Consider the following 19,174-nt stretch of genomic DNA (forward strand, 5'->3'; position numbering starts at 1 on the left):
TTCAATGCAGAGAGGTCTGTTAATACATAGTGAGTGAGAAAGGTGACTGGAAAGGAAAAACTCAATGCATCATGGGAATCCCCCGGCAGCCTACATCTATTGCAGCATAACAAAGGGAGGATTCAGGGTCACCTGGTCCAGCCCTAACTATATGCTTTAGAAAAAAGGAAAGTTTTAAGCCTAATCTTAAAAGTAGAGATAGTGTCTGTCTCCCGAATCCAAACTGGAAGCTGGTTCCACAGAAGAGGGGCCTGAAAACTGAAGGCTCTGCCTCCCATTCTACTTTTAAATACTCTAGGAACAACAAGTAGGCCTGCAGAGTGAGAGCGGAGCGCTCTAATAGGGTGATATGGTACTACAAGGTCATTAAGATAAGATGGGGCCTGATTATTTAAGACCTTGTATGTTACTAAAAGTGAAACGTGCACGAACAACTCACAAACACTGTGTAAAATACCCAGAACCATGACATTATGTCTACCCTTTCAGCTTTGTTCTGGCATGTTCTTCAGTACAGAAATGGCAAAGAAAATGTTGGTTTTGCTTATTGAGATGCAGCTTGACATTTTCATTAAAACTGGATTTGGTGATTATTTTTTATGATTAGAAAATCAATGTGTTCACGTTGTAGACAGTGGTACTTGCTAATAGCACCACTTTAGCTCTCTCTATCATCAGTTATTTTATTTAAAAAGATCTAAATACTGATATGTGATTCTAATTGAAGATCATATAATCAGACTTATTTGGGTATTTATTCAAACTGGTTTTGGATTGATCAGGTTTTAGTTTATATTCTTTGATATTGCTCTATCAAAGCCAGAGATCTTGACTCCAATGCCAAAAACTTTAATTTTGTCTAGTTTAGTTTAATATGCTCGGTTTGGTCATTTGCTAGCTAATCAGAAACATCCAACCTTTCATGTATGGCATAGCCACTCACTTACATACTGGTAATATAAACATGAGGCAGAAGGTAGGTTATTAAAGTGCTACAAATCGAAAAATGACATGTAGTGACAAAGAATGGGAACTGAGAACTGGTTCTTGTAGAAAACCGATTCCCAGTAGTCCAATTCTTTGGTATTGTTAGTCTGCCTGCTTGTCGATCCCACTTATCAGTTCTTGCACTTCCACAGCAATCAGCTGATTTCAGTTCGCGTGTCAGAGGAGAAAAATAGCAACGCAGTCGAGAGCATGGAAACACAAAAGGACGAGATAAATGGCAAAGTGGAAAACTGCATCCAGGACAGAAACGGCCTCATTATGCTGCTAACACAACTTCATTTTTTAATTATTTTTTTTTGGAAGCATCTGCCAAGACAGCATGCTAATGGTAAGCTAGCCATGAACCCAGAGCAAAAGCTGAGTGCAAGCCAAAAGCCAGATCCTTAAGTTCAGCAAGTAACAAGCAGATGAGCAGTCAGGCTGCAGCCTCTCTTTCTACCTCATGTTTCTGATCGCATGTGCTGGTTTTCATCTTTGCTTTGTGTGGTCAGCTTTGTATTCTACTAAGAGAAAGATCTTAGAGATGGATGTCCTCATTAGGAATTTGTGTTGGTGTGTGGGGTTGGAGCCTCAGGTTTATATTGTTAAAGGCTGATCCTGATACAGTGTGTTTTAGCTGTTTTACAGAGTAACGTGAAAGATTAGATTAGATTAGATGAAACTCCCCTCCAGAGAGGAGTTAAACAGTCTGATGGCGTGTGGGACAAAGGAGTTTTTAAGTCTGTTAGTTCTTGTCTTTGGGAGAAGCAACCTGTCACTGAACAGACTCTTCTGATTGTTAATGGCCGTGTGCAGAGGATGCCCAGCATTGTTCATAATGTCCAGCAGTTTCTTTAATGTCCTTTTCTCTGCCACTGTCACCAGAGTGTCCAGCTTCATGCCGACCACAGAGCTAGCCCTCCTGATCAGTTTCTCCAGCCTGGATGAGTCCTTCTTTGCTGTGCTGCTCCCCCAGCACACCACAGCATAGAAAAGTACTCCAGCAACCACCGACTGGTAAAACATCCTCAGGAGCTTCCTGCAGATGTTAAAAGACCTCAGCCTCCTGAGGAAGTACAGTCGGCTTTGGGCTTTTTTATACAGGTGCTCTGTGTTGCATGACCAGTCCAGTTTATTGTCCACCCACAGCCCGAGGTACTTGTACTTGTTGACCACCTCCTCCCCCTCTATCTGAACCGGCAGTGGACCTTCTCTGGACCTCCCGAAGTCCACAACCAGTTCCTTAGTCTTTGAGGTGTTGAGTTGCAGGTGGTTTGTGTGACTCCATGCGACAAAGTTCCTCACCAGACTTCTGTACTCCTCTTCCTGATCATCCCAGATACACCCCATGATGGCTGTGTCGTCTGCAAACTTCTGAATGTGGCATAATTCAGAGTTATAGCAGAAGTCAGAGGTGTACAGGGTGAAGAGAAGAGGGGACAGCACAGCTCCCCGTGGTGCTGCAGACCACAGTGTCACAGCCTGACGTACTGTGGTCTGTCGGTGAGGTAGTTTGAGATCCAAGCCACCAGGCAGGGGTCCACCTGCATCCTGTTCAGTTTCTCCTGAAGCAGACAGGGCCGGATAGTATTGAAGGCACTTGAAAAGTCAAGAAACAGGATCCTGACCGTGCCTTTTCACTTGTCCAGGTGTGAGTGGGCTCTATGCAGGAGGTACAGGATGGCATCCTCCGCTCCGACATCCGCCTTGTTTGCAAACTGTAGTGGGTCCTGGGCATGTTGTACCTGTGGTCGGAGGAGGATGTAATATTTGCAATCATGACCTTTTTGAGTAACGACTCCAACACAAAAAACATGCACAAACATTTAACCCACAGCATGAATTCATTTGCAAGAGAGGACTTTCTTTATTGCTACTTCAGGCGACTGTCCAAACAGAACCAAAGAGAACCCAACGACAACTGATAAGAGACTCGATACACAATCGACTTGATAAGTGAAATCGATAGTTGCTAAATTCTTATCTAATTTCCATCCCCAGTAGTGACTGATGAGACTGTGATAAGAATTAAACATAGGTGATTCAAATCTCTCATACTTAAAAACTGGATTTTACCATATAAATAAACTGTATTTCAGTGTAATAATGTATAAAAAGCATGGGAAAGAGCAGTAGTTCTAAAATTTGATATTCTCACAGTTACACTATATCATTTAAACAAACCCATTTCTCACTTGCTTTCGCTGTGCAGCACTTGATAGGTTAAATCAAACTTTCATGAATCAATTTAATCTCTTTAAAAGTTTTGAAACTCTGAGAATAGAGAAAGTTTTAAAGTTACCACACATCCCTCCAAATACAGCTATCTTTACATACTTTGCATAGTTTTGATATATTTACTCTCCAGTAACTGACTGGTATCATATTCATATGTTGATGGAGCTGTAGAAATCCTTTAATCCATCCTCCAGACCACATTCTGCTGGCTAACATCATTTGTTAGTCCTGAGGTTCAGCTGGAAGTGGAATGTCTGCACAAATGCTGGAACAGGCTGAGCTGTATTTTATGGCATACCACACCATTATAGTCAGAGGAGGCCTGTTTATAGTAAATGCAGAGTATAATTGTCCATTGTGTTTATACTATACTAAACCTTATTCTGTTTTACTGATTTGAAGCCATTCAAAATAGAAAATAAAACTGTCAAATGCTTCTTGAAAAAATCTGTAAGACTTCAAATTAAACAGGATTGCCCTGTGTAGGAGGCTATCAAATGTAGTTAGCTCGGCTATTAAATTTGAATTGCTATTGTATACAAGTAGCACCAAATCAGGTGATCAAGAATTCAGGGTTACTATTAATTAGGGATGGGAATAGTCCAATTCATTGGAATCGTTAGTCTGCCTGCCTATCGATCCCGCTTATCGGTTCTTGCACTCTCGCTATGATTAGCTGATTGCAGTTTGTGTGTTGAAGGAGGAAAATGGTGTTTACAGCGTGGATATAGACATTACTTTTATTTTTATTGGATAAAAGCATGAGACCATGAGAGATGGTAAAGTGGAGACTGCTCCAGGTCAGAAACGGCTGCATTATGCTGCTAACACTTCAGCTTTTTGCAAGCACCTGCACAGGCAGCATGCTAACGCTAAGCTAGCCAATAATGGTCTTAATGTGCCTCATGACAAGCCTCTCGAAGCACTTCATCATAATGGGTGTGAGTGTAATGGGACGGTAGTCGTTGAAGCAGGACACCAGAGACTTCCAGAGACGATCATGGTGGCCTTGGTTGAAGATGTCAGTGAGGAAATCTGCAGCTGCTCTACATCCGTGGAAGAGTGATCAATCTGGATCAGCAGCCTTCCGTTGGTTAAGTCTGCGAAGTGTTTTTCTCACATCAGCCGAGGTCAGTCACATAACCTGGTCATTGTGAGGAGGGGTAGTCTTCCTCACCATTATGTTGTTCTGAGCGTCAAATAGGGCATAGAAGTTGTTCAGCGCATCTGGTAGGCAGGTGTCACCATCACAGGGAGGTGTTGGCCTCTGTGCCCTGCCGTATGTGCCGCGTGTCGCCGCTGGTCTGGAAGTGTCCGTGGTTCGACAGTTTGGCCCTTGCTGTTCACAGAGCCGCCTTGTCAACTGCTCTGTACGCGTGGTCTCGAGTCTTTAGCAGCTCACCCACCTCTGCAGCCATCCACAGTTTCTGGTTGGAGTGTATTGTGATAGCCTGGAAGACAGTGACATCATCAATGCCCTTGTTGATGTGGCTGGTCACCGATGATGTGTACACCTCCAAGATGGTGTGGTTGGTTTGTTGCAGCCTCCCTGAACATAACAGTCCTGAAGCGCAGAGAGAGCTCCTGCAGGCCAGGGTCTCAGCTGTCTCAGAGCCAGTCTGCAGCATCTGATGAGCGGTCTGTATGCCGGAATTAGCACAACACACAAGTGGTCTGATTGTCCATAACCATTCCATGTTCATGTAGATACACAAGCCACCACCGCGAGTCTTACCGCACAGAGCTACATTTCGGTTGGCACGAAATGAGGTGAGCCTGTGTAGCTGAATGGTGGTGTCCGGAACTGAGCCATGTTTCTGTGAAAACAAAAATGCTGCAGTCCCTAAATTCCCACTGTGTAGTCTGCTGGAGTTGGATGTAGTCCAGTTAATTTTGTCTAGTGAGCGAGCGTTTGAGAGCAGGATGGATGGGAGAGCCAACCAGCTTGGATTTGCTCTTAGCCAAGCACAGACCCCAGCGCATTTGCCGCGCCTCCGTTTCCTCACACATCGCTTTTGGCGACCCATCCCTCGGCCACTGGCATCAGGTGATGCCGAGGACTGGATGCCTGGTTTCCGTAGCAACCTAACTCCACACAGCGCTTCTGGTCCTGGTCGATTTTTGTATGATGGGTGTTTGCTGTTGGTAAACACGAACAACCCTTGTTCTGGTGTCCATGTGGCTCAGAAGTCGTGATGAAAAGGTGATTAAAAAGCCAATTAGTTAAACCACAGGAATTTCTTAAAGACTTAATTACCTTCAAGACCTCTAATAAGAAATCATTTTGTCTTATTAATGAGCAATAATAAATATTCCATCCATCCATCCATCTTCATCCGCGGCCGGGTCGCGGGGGCAGCAGCCTAAGCAAAGAGGCCCAGACCTCCCTCTCCCCAGCCACCTCCTCCAGCTTATCCGGGGGAATACCAAGGCGTTCCCAGGCCAGCCGAGAGATATAATCTCTCCAGCGTGTCCTGGGTCTGCCCCGGGGCCTCCTCCCGGTGGGACATGCCTGGAACACCTCACCCAGGAGGCGCCCAGGAGGCATCCTTGTCAGATGCCCGAACCACCTCAGCTGGCTCCTTTCGATGTGGAGCAGCAGCGGCTCTACTCTGAGCCTCTCCCGGATGGCCGAACTTCTCACCCTATCTCTAAGGGAGAGGCCAGCCACCCTTCGGAGGAAGCTAATTTCTGCCGCTTGTATCCGCGATCTCGTTCTTTCGGTCACTACCCACAGCTCGTGGCCATAGGTGAGGGTAGGGACGTAGATCGACCGGTAAATTGAGAGCTTCGCTTTTACACTCAGCTCCCTCTTCACCACGACGGACCGGTGCAGTGTCCGCATTCTCCCATCACTCGCGAACAAGACCCCGAGTTACTTGAACTCCTCCACTTGGGGCAGGAACTCATCCCCGACCCGGAGTGGGCACTCCACCCTTTTCCGGCTGAGAACCATGGCCTCAGATTTGGAGGTGCTGATCCTCATTCCCGCTGCTTCACACTCGGCTGCGAACCGTTCCAGTGCGAGCTGGAGGCCCTCACCCGATGAAGCCAACAGAACCACATCGTCTGCAAAAATCAGAGATGAGATTCTGAGGCCACCAAAGCGAAAGCCCTCCGCCACTTGGCTGCGCCTATAAATTCTGTCCATAAAAATTATGAACTATGAAATAATAAATATTCAAAAGAGAAAAATCAGTTTTCAGAATTAACTTCTGGGATGGGAAGATCATTTGTGGATGTAGGCTTCCCCGCATCCTTCTGTCTCTTCATGTAATCCCAGACACACTCGATGATGTGGAGATCAGGGCTCTGTGGGGGCCAGAGCATCCTTCCCAGTACTACTTCTTCTTCTTTATGCTGAAGATAGTTCTTAATGACTTTGGCTGTACGTTTGGGTTTGCTGTCCTGCTGCAGAATACATTTGGGGCCAATAAATAATCATTTATATTTCTGAAAACATTCTTTGCTTACAGCACCTGCCTAAAACTGTTGCACAGTACTGTAGATGGAATAGAAAAGCATGAACTAAACAGTCATGAGTGTGGTATAGTCCGGGAGAACGGAAATAGACAGGCCATTCACAGTGATCTGTTGTTTTTCCCAAGCAAGCGGCAGGATATTTGCACATTCTTACAGGTAGTGGAGATGGGCAATGATGATCCGTGGTGGAGCCCCCTGTTTGGGAGCCTGTAGAAGTGGTCTGTGTGCCCTGTCCAGCAGCGGCGCTCCTTTCAAGCCCAATGCTTCCTTCAGCAGTGCCGAAACGGGATGCAGAGCAGGCGTGTCCCGGAAACCCTCATTATCCTGATGTTTTTCCTTCTTGATCTGGCCTCTAAATTGTCACACTTGTTCTCCAGAGAAACAGCCACATCTGCCAGGTGTCTTTTTGCGTTTATCATCATTGGACTTTTGAATCACACTTAATCTGGCCCCAATCCAAGGTGTTAACAAACTTTTTGAATGTGGGAAAAAATTGTTGTAGCAATACACTAGGTAAACAGAATTAACATTACAGCAGTGAAATTACTTAAAAAGTACAAACAAATACCTGCAATTATTTTAACTTTCCAAAATTTTACATTATTTTTATTCTGTATTTATTTTAAAAATGTAGAAATAATGGAGCTCTTTCAAATGTAGTACTTTGTTATATCTTCACTATGTTGGAATTATTGGTTGTAATAATAAACAATGTAAATTTACAATAAATATAACTTTTAAAATCATGCTTTTCTTGCTCCAGGACCAGATTTCCCAACACAGTCATAATAATTTCAGGTTGTATATGTCTTGACAGATGGGTTTTATCCAGATGGGAGAGGAGAGCCTGTTTATCCAGCCTGCTGTTGTACATGACCCATCCCTGTCATTCTCCGGTCTTAAACACCAGCTTCTGCGGCAATCACGTTCAGCCAAGACCAAATCTGGTCTAGATTTTAAGCGGTCCAACTACTGTGGGGCTGTACAAGGTGAGTGACACATCGAGACTGAATAGCGGAGGTCATATGGTTATAGTGACACTGACAGCAGAAGTGGTTTAGAATGATAGTTCAGGAACTTGGATGAGGTTGACAAGATGATTGGTCACGGTTAAAATTATTTGTACAAATGCATTCATGTGTATGTGTGTTTTTCCACAGGTACAGCACTGTTTAAATGTACATTCTGTTAGAACACTCTAAAGCAATGACAAAAGCCAACTTTTCGACTTTGAAAAGTCCCCGCAGGGGACATGGGAGAAAAAAAAAATTAAGACGGACTCGGGATCTCGCAAAAGTTTTAGCCGCATTCTTCGGAGGCCGCCAGCTCGAAGCCGACTGGGAGGTCGAGGCACGATGTGCCGGGAAAGCGGTGTTCCTCCCGGCTGTAGTAGGTCTCGACCTCCCGTTAGCTTCGAGCTAGTGGGTGTCAGATCTCCGAAAACGTCGGAGCACTTTTGCAAATATGTGATGTCTTGTAAACCGAGCAGGTATCTGACGTTTACATAGCTACATTCATGCCTCAAAATATCTCAAAAGTGTATTTTGTGACCCAGAAAGAGTAATATTACAACTAAGTAGCTGCTGCCATTGTTGGAATTCAACTTTTGCGAGATCCCGAGTTAGTTTTGCGAGATCTCGCAAAAGTCCATCTTAATTTTTTTTTCTCCCATGTCCCCTGCGGGGCTCCGTAGTAATTTGCAATTGGGGGAAAAAAAATTGATTCACCAGAAAAGACCAAGAAATTGCAAGTGATGAAATTACAGCAACGAGAAGACCATTTTAGAGAAATATGTGTAATAGCACTCAAACCACTTTAGACAACGTGCCCCCCCATTTACTCAAATTAGTGAATTCCTATAAGCACGTTGCCTAAATGCTTTCTATGTAAACATCCACACACATTCACAGTATCTTGCCCAAGGCAGCACTGCTGACTGGCTGCCAGGGAATCAATCCACCAATTTTGTAATTAGTGGATGACCTGCTCTGCCTCCTGAGCTACAGTCACTGTAGGTTTTTCATGAGAGAGAACACAAATGTGCTCCAATTATACGTTTTCACAATTTATTATCAAAACGGTTAGAATTTCACTTTAGTTTTTCATGTTGCCATGGACCTTCTCTCTCTGGCTCAGAGAAAAAAGGCTGCCGCGCCCGGGCGCTAAACACGTTTCTATTGCAAGTCACAAAAACATAACGATAACATGATTGGTGGAAAGAGTTCGGGGTGGCCTTGGGTCTGATGTCAGCTCACGTTTCTTCTTCTGCAACTTTCTGGGCATCTCATTATTTGGAAACGCACTTCGTGCTTCTGCCAGATACATTCCTGTTACCATGACAACCACCTCTTTTCCTCCAGTCAGACCTGCATAAACACGGGGCTGGGGTGCATTTCATAACAGCACCTAATCTAAGGCCTTGTTGTCTTGTACGTACCACAACCTCCACATTTTTGTGAAGGGGTCGTAGTCTGTTAGTATCAGAGTGAATCCAAAACTATTCTACAATAGACAAAACACAAAAATGTTACGCCAATGATGAGGCATTAGCTCTAAAAATAAAAATAAATCCCTCCTTTTATACCTTTCAAGGTGTAAATTGATTAAAAGAATAATCTGTCATTCTTTTAATAATAGTTACTGGACTTGCAGGCTATAAGCCTAGCTTATCAAAAGAGTGCAACATGAGGTCAACTGGAAATGTCTGATCACACTATTGTTACATAGTGAAAGACAACAAGAAACCTTTAACACATGAGAGGAAGTGTCCTATTTCAGTATCCTTGATCTCATCCTCACTTTCCAGGTCCTCCAGCATACTCCAAGAATCTTAACCTGTTTATTTAAAAATGAAAGTGCAGGATACAGGATACCACACTTTCTACGTACAGGGGAGGTGTGTATACCTAACACCTCCCTGTTCTGTACCACCCTCAGTCATGTGGAAACAAGTTGTTCAAACAAACCTGCAACGGTATTTTGAGAGTAAATTAGCCAATTAAACAGTAGACTTTATTAATGCGGTACAGTTTTTATGGAAACTTACCCAACAGTATGAATTTAAATCCATTTGCAACTTAATTAAGAATAACACCAATTTATATCAAAATCTTTATTGAATCAAGATCAAAATTAAGAAATCATCTTAACCACACAAGTACCTGAGTTAGGTTCAGCCAGTGTCCTATTACAGTCACTGGTAACTTTAATCTTACCAGGTTCCTGACCCCGTCTGAGGCAGGAAGTCTTTTCCTCCACAAAACCAAATTAGGTCAGCACAGGTATGGTTCACATGCAAACAGTCATAGTATAAAATCTTTGAATCTTTAAACATTTGACTCAGTTTTCTCTGAGTAAAACTGCAATAGCAATTTCTGGTGATGTTCAGTAACAGTCTTGAAGTATCAAGGAGACAGTCGTGTTCTATAATGTGCAAAACCAGAGCTATGAATTTGACCCTCTAACATGTGTACGCTGTTCAAATGCCAATGCTGCAAAACAGCGAAAAAACCCAAAAAAACAGAAAAAACAAAAACTGCAATTATTCCAATTAAAAAACTGAAAAAGAAGATCTCAAACTGCTTCTCTGTTCAGTCGTATTTTGTATATCGACTCTTCTTAGAATAATGAAAGTGTCACAGTCGACAGCAGGGACTCAAGCGCAGGGCAGGTTGATGTTCCAAACACAGTTTATTTACAACACCGGTGCAGAATATGTACAATGAGGGGAAAATCCAGGGTTCCAAAGGTCCAAAGGGAAGCTCTCTCACACTCGCTCTCGCCTCCACGTCCAAACTCACACACGTCCACGCAGCAGGAAGGCCACAGGTCCGGGGAGGAAAACTATCACACAACAGAGGGAAATTACTCAAAGGTCACAAAGTACTTAAGCATAGATTCACGGGAGCTGAGAGGATCACTAACGTGTCTCAACCATCCAGCCACGAGAAGATCTGCGTCCCAGCCTCAAATAGTGGACAGGTAACGACAGCTAATAGCGAACAGGTGTGTGGGCCAAGGGCGGAGCCCACAGTGAGCTCCGCCCAGGCAGAGCAGTGAAGGAGAGAGAGAATACAAAACACATGTAGCCCTGCAGGGCCGGCTGGGCAGTCACGGGGACCATGACAAAAAGGTAATGCACTGTTGCTGGGTTTTTTTAAATTTTAGTATGATTAAAATACGTCATTTTAATTCACGTGTAAATGGACTGGTTCTTATGTAGCGCTTTTCTACTCTTCTGAGCACTCAAAGCGCTTTATACAACTTTTGCATTCACCCATTCACACAAGCACGTTTTTCTAAGTGCTTTCTAGCTGACATTAATACACATTCATACTCCGATGGATGCATCGGAGAGCAGTTTGGGGTTCGTATCTTGTAGAATGGACCCTTTTATACTTAAAGCTTAAAATAAATAGACATCAAGAGAGGAAGGCAGTGCAAATAAATGCAAACACAGCTTCTCGCGACACTCATGCTTTAATGGATGTCAGTGTAAACTATTTCTGTCAGATTTAACCTGACAACCTGAATTTTGTGTAATTACCATACAAAACTTAACACAAGTATTAAAAAAAGTCTTTTTCATAGTTTCATCGAAATGATTTTATGTGCACGGCGCTTGAAAATCTGTCAAATGTTTCAGTACGACTTTGCTAAGCTACGAAGCCGCACCGCTTGATGGATTGTCGGAGCGTTACGGCTATCGTAGGCGGAGCCTCGCGGAGTGATACGTACTGTGCTTCAACATGATATTACCGTATTGTGTGTGTATAACCTCTTTTTACGTTTTGTGGATATTATACATGGTTATGCTGAGGATATGTTGGCCAGTTTCCACTGGAAATGCCTTTTGGTTAAACTGTCAGCGAGGAATTTGCACTGTTACGATTTAATATAACTTTAATGCAGATAAAGATAGATCTTGTGAAATATTTTTGTGGTAGGCCTCCCTTGTCTTCTAAAACTCCACCTGTCACCATGATGAGTGGGGCTTGCATGGGTGGTGCTCAGGAGTTACACTTTATTTTGTGGAAGTGAACTTGCTGACAAAGATGGAAATAAAAGTGGAGCCTTATGTTCGGGCTCTGTAGCTGCTGGTCTGACCTCAGTTGCTTTGAGACACTGGCTTTGTGTTTGTGTTGATTCTGCCTCTTCCCTTTAACAACTGTTCGACACAGTATTGGTATTGTCATCGGAAGAGCTCTTGTTTTATTCACGTCAACTTTCCTTGAGCCCCAGGTTTTCACGTGTTCCTCTTTTGCTTTTTGATGTAGGGCTTTTGTTGCATCATTAGTTGGGACTTGTGTTTCTGGATCGGTGAAAATCAATCCTCCTTTTCCCCATTTGTTTTCCATACTTCATCTTGGGGTCTTTCTAATTTTGTCTGTTTCTTGTTCTTTACAAAGCCCTTCAGCTGTCTCATATTGCTGGGAGATTGTGGTTCTTCTTCTTTAAGTTTTGCAAGAAGTCAGTATTCTTTATTCTCTGGTCTCATAATGAATCAAGTATTTCTCTTTTTTATCTCCAAATAATTCTCCATAACACATCCTGTTGACTGAAGGCGCACTTTTCTTTGATCATCTTGACTTGCACCCGACGAGTGTTTCTTAACTGTTCACTTTGTAAATAAAACCTTGATCAGACTCTGTCGCCAACATAGAGATGGACAGCTGAAAACACAATGGCTGAGGAGCACTTAGATAATATTGGCTGGTCCTTGAGTTTAATGATATGCTCAGGGGAACACCAGAACAAGCCAAAGTGTTGGTCATTAGAAACATTGAACTGGGCAAATACTGATGTTACTCTTACACTGGCGGTATGAATAAACATGTGATGTGACACAACACACCACATGGCACAATCTGAAAGAATTTCATCTGAATCTGACAACAATAACAATTTAATTCAATGGAATTCGCTTTATGATCAACTGAAACTGAGAACATTTCAATACACAGACCATAATGTTGTGGACTTGGAAATCGATGTAGACCCAGAAAATAATTTCTTCTACAACATCAGCAACAACCGCTGCTACTTCACTGATGAACAGTGTAGTCACACCATCAACACGGAAAACAAATGATCAATAATCCATTTAATAGCAGAAGTCTATGTGGCAGTTTCAATAATATAAAGCAATATTTTAATCAATTCACAAAACCATTTGGAATTATTGCCATATCTAAAACATGATCAATGCAGAGAAACGACTGGATTTTGAACTGGAGGGGTTGAAGTTAATTATAAGGTGGTGAAAAGTATGACAACTACAATTGATAACTTATTAGAATGTATATAACAACTGAAGTTTATGAGGAAAAAGTGAAAAATGTAATAATTAGCTGTTTATATCGAGCACCAGGCTCAAGCATACATGTATTTAATGACTTCATAGAAGAAATGTTCTCAAAAACAAATCAAAAGTTATGTTTATCATGGTGATTTTAACAATGATCTGCTGAATGCGAATAAGCATAAAATTACCAATGAATTTTAAACACTATATACAGTCTGAGGTTACATCCTAAAACAACCAGGCCAAGCAGAATTACACCTCACTGTGCCACCTTAATTGACAATATTTTCACTAACAACATGGAAAACAACATTGTGAGTATATTATTATTTAATGGCATCAGTTTTTATGTATTTTAAAGGGCAGAGAGCCTTTCAGCCTACCACAGCTGCGTTTGGTTGACTCTGTGGAATCCTATAAAAAGCAGTTAAAAGTTTCTGTTTAAACAAGCCTTCTGTTGATCAATGCTGTTTATTTATTTATTTGTTTGTTTGTTTTTACATTTATCCCTTTGTATTGTCTATTTTATTACTTCTCTGTTTATTTTAACCTTTGTGTGCTGTGCTTTGCAACTGCCTGTCTATGAAAAGTGCTTAATAAATAAACTTTAGTTACTTACTGTAATCATGCAGAGCAGTGGTCCCCAACCCCCGGGCCGGTCCATGAGTCGTTGGTACCGGGCCGCGAGAGTTGAGGCTCGGGGGTGAAATTTGTGGTTTTCAGGCTTTTCATCTGTTTTTATTGTTTTTTTATTTATCATTTTTATTGTTAACGTGGTTTTCCTGTGTGTCAATCTTTTTTTTTGGGGGGGGGGGGGAATCTCCACGTGTGTGTGTGTGTGTGTGTGTGTGTGTGTGTGTGTGTGTGTGTGTGTATACAATTAACCTCATTTATTTTAATTCTTTCTTTTATCTGTTTACATTATACCCCTGTTCAGCACTGTGGCTGAGACTTGATGTCTTTTAAATGTGCTACACAAATAAAGCTGACTTGACTTAACTTGACTATTCCATCTGGAGAACCACCAAGCAGCCCATTGTTGGATAAAAACAGTCTCCTCCTTGATAACTGCTCCAGTAGAGTCAGTATACAGCTGCTTGGCCTTCGGTTCATAAAGGATCCCCCAATCACATGCCTTTGGGGATGAAAATATCTCTTAGTCATAAATGCTTCTTAGAAGCACAGACCCCTTTTTACTAACAACTTACTTTACATCCTTTTGTCAGGTTCTACCGGCCAAGCAGAGTCTTAAATAATGAAGGAGGGTATGAGCTCCCCTGGAGTGCACCCACGACCAAACCAAAGTTGCTAGCTGTGATAGTCTTCTTGCAATATACCAGCCTTTTATAAAGAAACACAAATTAGGAGACACAGTTCACTAAAATTTCTTGCTTAACACCTAACAGAATTAATTTATTACCACAATGCATTCTTTGTTTGTCCAACTGTTGCTTCCTCAACCTGTTTCTTCTCTTCCTCGGTCGCAGCCAGTGACGACAGTACATAACTGGCCTTGTCTTCTGCTTGGGCTAAATCCAAGTTCCTCAGCACTGCATCGAATTTCTTGGCTTTTTAAAGCAAAAGGATTTTAAAAGTTTTAATGGGACCAAGCCATTTTGACCACAGAGTAGACAAAGTCGAGTACAAAGCATACAAAATACATATAAAATTAAAGTGGGGATAGTGGAGATGAACAGTCTGATGTCTGTAGTTTACATACATGTAAAGGCAGAAATTAGGGACATACAGTTTTTATTCATAAACACCCCAAAGAAAAAACATTCTAACAATCAGTACCTTCCTGGTTCAAAGCACTCTCCAGGTCACAAAGTGTGGTTATCCACTAAAACCATTCCACCGTGTACTGAATGTAAAAAAGTGTCACCCAGTTTAATTGGTCTCAGACTGCCTCAAAATACCTCAGAATATGAGAATTCAAAACTATTTTTATGTCTCTCAGATTGAACCAGTCAGATTGAGCCGGATATTATATGCTCTGGCCATTGAGTCCCATCTAAACCAACCCAGACAGAGCCTCACGGGGTTGACCTTTTGTGGGAGAAAAAGGCCACAGTGAGTTTGTCACCATATGCTGATGATGTAAAAGTCTTTATGACCGGGCACAATAAAATCAGCACTCAGAAATTAGCATTATATGAACCAGCTTCTGTTGTTTAGGTCAGCTGGTCAAAATGTGTTGGCCTTTGCCAGAAGAGTGGATTAATAAAGTGAAACCAAAAATGCCAGCTCTGCTACAGTGGGACAGGGAGGGGATGAAATGTTTAAGTGTGTTTCTGGGAAGGGATGACTTCCAGATGAAAAAAATTGGAAGGGTTTACTAAAAACTGGTGAGATCTGCTGGACCCAAGCCCACTGCTTGTCTCGTGGGTGCCTCTATATGACATACAGCTGTCTTATAGAGGGAGGACCTTGGGTTTTAATAACTGCGCAAAGCAGTTATTAAAAACCATGTGAGGAGCATTGACTATGACAACAATCTGTAGAGCCAGGAACCAAATAATGACCATCTACAGCATTGGCGTCAAACTCCAGTCCTTTAGGGCCAGTGTCCTGAAACTTACAAGTGTCCCTGCTACCACACACCTCAATAATATTAGTAGGTCATTTGCAAGACTCTATAGAACACTGTAGATCAGGGTGCTGAGGTGGCAATTCAACCACTGAATTCATGTTACAGCTGCTCATGAGTGAATGAACATGGTGCAATAAAAAGTACATTTTTCTAAACGCTTACATTATTCTCCAAGAAGGCTGGGTACTCAAGACCGGTTCCCCCGACCCAAAGGCGCTGGGAACAAACCTTCTCATCCACAGGGAGAAACCCCAATGTACAGGCAGCAGAGGGGATACTAGGATACCTACCCCAGCCTGCTGCCTCTCACCTAGGGCAACTGTAGACTGAGACAGAGTCCAGCCGCTCTCTCGGAGACTGGTTCCACAGCCTAAGTCATGCGTTGAGGTGAGCTAGACTATATCTAGCCGGTACCTCTCAACCTCACGCAGTAACTCAGTAACCCTATCCTGGGCAGGGTGAATTGTTCCCTTGGTTGTATACTCGTAGGAGTCTTTTCGGTCTTTGTCTTATCCCTCACAAAGGACAAAATTGCAATGGGACACCCTACCAGGTGGGCAAAGGCCCCCCAACAACCTAGCCCCTGGGATCCCTGGGACACACAAACCCCTCCATCACAATAAGTGCTTAATAATAACAATTCCATGTATCCAAGTGGAACCTATTTAAACCAACGTGAAAAGTGATTCCTTTATTTGTGCTGTACTGGAGCAGAGCTAACATTTTAGCAGAATGCCATACATACATAGTGACATAGTGATGAGAATAACGGCATTATTAGTAACGCCGTTACTAATGCTGTAAATGTTTCAGCTTTCAGTAACTAGTAATCTAATTAATTACTGTTTCTATCATTACAACGCTGTTACTGTTATTAACAAGGTGCAGATGCGTTACTACTGTTTTTTTTTACTTTTTCAATACACTGTTGAAGCTGTCTTCAGCTTATTCAGAGTTAAGGGTTGAAACAATCGCACGTGTGCTGCTGATTGGCTGAGAAAGAAAAGTAATCATGTTAAACAAATCACATGACTTCTTTAAGGTGACATAGTAACAAGATGCTATGTCAGCCCAAGACAAGCCCGAGTCTCTATTTTTGTGTTAAAAGTGTGGACTTCAAACTATATACCTGTTTTTTAAATTGTGTTGATAGGCCACGTAAAACCAGTCATGATAAAAAATATATACCAGCGGTCCCAACCCCCGGGCCTCGGACCGGTACCGGTCCATGAGTCGTTTGGTGCCGGGCCGCGAGAGTTGAGGTTCAGGTGTGAAATGTGTGGTTTTCAGGGTTTTTATCGGTTTCCAGCGTTATTTTGTTATCGTTTTTATCATTAACTCGGTTTTCCTGGGTCTTTTCATGTGTGTTATGGTAAATGGTAAATGGCCTGTATTTATATAGCGCTTTACTAGTCCCTAAGGACCCCAAAGCGCTTTACACATCCAGTCATCCACCCATTCACACACATTCACACACTGGTGATGGCAGCTACATTGTAGCCACAGCCACCCTGGGGCGCACTGACAGAGGCGAGGCTGCCGGACACTGGCGCCACCGGGCCCTCTGACCACCACCAGTAGGCAACGGGTGAAGTGTCTTGCCCAAGGACACAACGACCGAGACTGTCCAAGCCGGGGCTCGAACCGGCAACCTTCCGATTACAAGGCGAACGCCCAACTCTTGAGCCACGATCGCCCCACGATCGTTATGAATAAATTTTCTTTTTTTCGGTACCGGTACTAGTTTTATTTTGTTGTATTTATCCGCGACACCTTAAAGTCCGTGAAAATATTGTCGGGCATAAATCGGTCCGTGGCGCAAAAAAGGTTGGAGACCGCTGATATATACAATGTTTTTTCCTGAATACTATTGATGTGTTTACTGTGTAAGGATAGCGCTTGTGACCAAAAAAAATAAGTACCATACTGACCAATCAAAAATGATTTGGCAACATGGCAGGAAGAGGGGAAAGTTCTAGGAGCAATGGCAGCGAGAGAGAGAGCAAAAGAAAGAGAGAGAGAGTTTTGAGATGTGAGATATTTGTGACCTTTAGCGTGTTTGGATTGTGTAGTTAGTGTGTTGTCTTGTGTAGTTAGTGTGTAGTGTAGTCGATATTTTTTTGTGTGTGTGTCAGAACAATGAGGCGACTGCTGATTGTCACAGTTGCTGCCAAAAAGCCACCAAAGTCAGATTACAGTGTAAACGGTGTCTCCAGGTGGAAAACAGGAGTGATACACCTCCTGCTGTCAGGCCTGCAGGTACCACGCTTGTGATGAGGTCCACTATTTCATAGTAGACAGAAATTATTTTTTGGAGTGGCACAAATCATTTTGTGGCATCTTATTTGATGTAGAACAGCTGATTGTTCTGTAAATAGTTTGAAATAGTTATTTTAAAAATCCTTGGGTGCATTTTTAGGTGAATAGCTGCAAAAAACTTTGTTGTTTACAAAACTTGTTCATAACTTCTTAAAGTTTATAATTTATCTTTGCATTTCAAGTTAATGATTCATTAAACATGTTTGTGGTTCTTACAGTAAAAATATAACCTTTTTCTACTCTGATTTTATGTTTTTGGTCATTTTACGTACACCAATAGTTACTTTTCCTAGTAATTAGTTACTTTTATAATATTGTAACTGAGTTACTAACCCAGTTACTTTTTTGAAAAAGTAACTATTAACCAAAACTAATTACCTTTTCATAGTATTTTGCCCAACACTGATACATACATTCTTACATGCGTTCCCTCATCATTCATCCGCAGAATAAAATGAAACAGCAAATATAAAAGTCTAAATACAGTTGTGCTAAAAAGGATATTGCATTTGTCGTTAGGTAACAGCCATCGAGTGTAAGTGATATTGATTATTGTAATATGTTATGCTAGTGTTTTATTTACCTTATATTTTAAAAAGTTATCATTAAACTATTCACAATTAGAGGAATTTTGCAGATATTGAACATTTTAGCAGGCGTACAAATCTGTTGAACAGTTCTCCCAATTCTAGAAGTTTGGTCCAGGCAATATCAGGCTCTTTTTCTACAAAACACTACATCTCTTTATTATTATTGTTATTATTATTATTATTATTATTATTATAAATGATCAAAGTGTTCGTGTTTAAGTACGGCATCTTTTCAAATCAAAGACACTGAATCTAAGATAATTAAGTTTTAAAATGTTTATTTGGAAGTTTTTTCATAGGATGTAGTTATTTTTTAAATGGTTTGTACATACTTCTGGCGTACTGTTTTTAAATTTAGTCTTCCTTTTGTGGTAGGAAGGAAGAAAGAAAGCAGTTCAAGAGTTCAAGAGAATGAGGAGGGTCGTGGGAAGAGAGATGCCATACGCCTGCACGAAGTCTACACTCTGGAGACAGTGGTGGTAGCAGATTCGGACATGGTCCAGTACCATGGTGGTGAGGCAGCACAGAGGTTCCTATTGACTGTTATGAATATGGTAAGATTTTTAGAATCAAACGCTGTTTTTGACTTCCCTCACTTGAGTTTAAGTCAAACCGAAACTGTTTATTCAAATACATATAAGTGTTTATTTAAATACAGAG

General features: G+C 42.0%; 1 protein-coding gene across 1 annotated transcript in view; it reads left to right on the plus strand.

Moving 5' to 3' along the window:
* Positions 1-19,174, plus strand: part of adamts17 (ADAM metallopeptidase with thrombospondin type 1 motif, 17) — a 102,365-nt gene that overhangs the window by 9,960 nt on the left and 73,231 nt on the right. Inside the window, exons 3-4 of the mRNA XM_086296680.1 lie at positions 7,526-7,697; positions 18,890-19,068. Coding sequence (XP_086152806.1) covers positions 7,526-7,697; positions 18,890-19,068 — 351 coding nt within the window. The remainder of the gene's footprint in view (positions 1-7,525; positions 7,698-18,889; positions 19,069-19,174) is intronic.

Source organism: Aulonocara sp. 'chitande type north' Nkhata Bay, linkage group LG1 (genome assembly GCF_057382095.1).
Source record: "Aulonocara sp. 'chitande type north' Nkhata Bay isolate Kocher_YH1m ecotype deep benthic linkage group LG1, A_spYH_male_GT1.1, whole genome shotgun sequence".
In the NCBI taxonomy this organism is placed as follows: domain Eukaryota; kingdom Metazoa; phylum Chordata; class Actinopteri; order Cichliformes; family Cichlidae; genus Aulonocara; species Aulonocara sp. 'chitande type north' Nkhata Bay.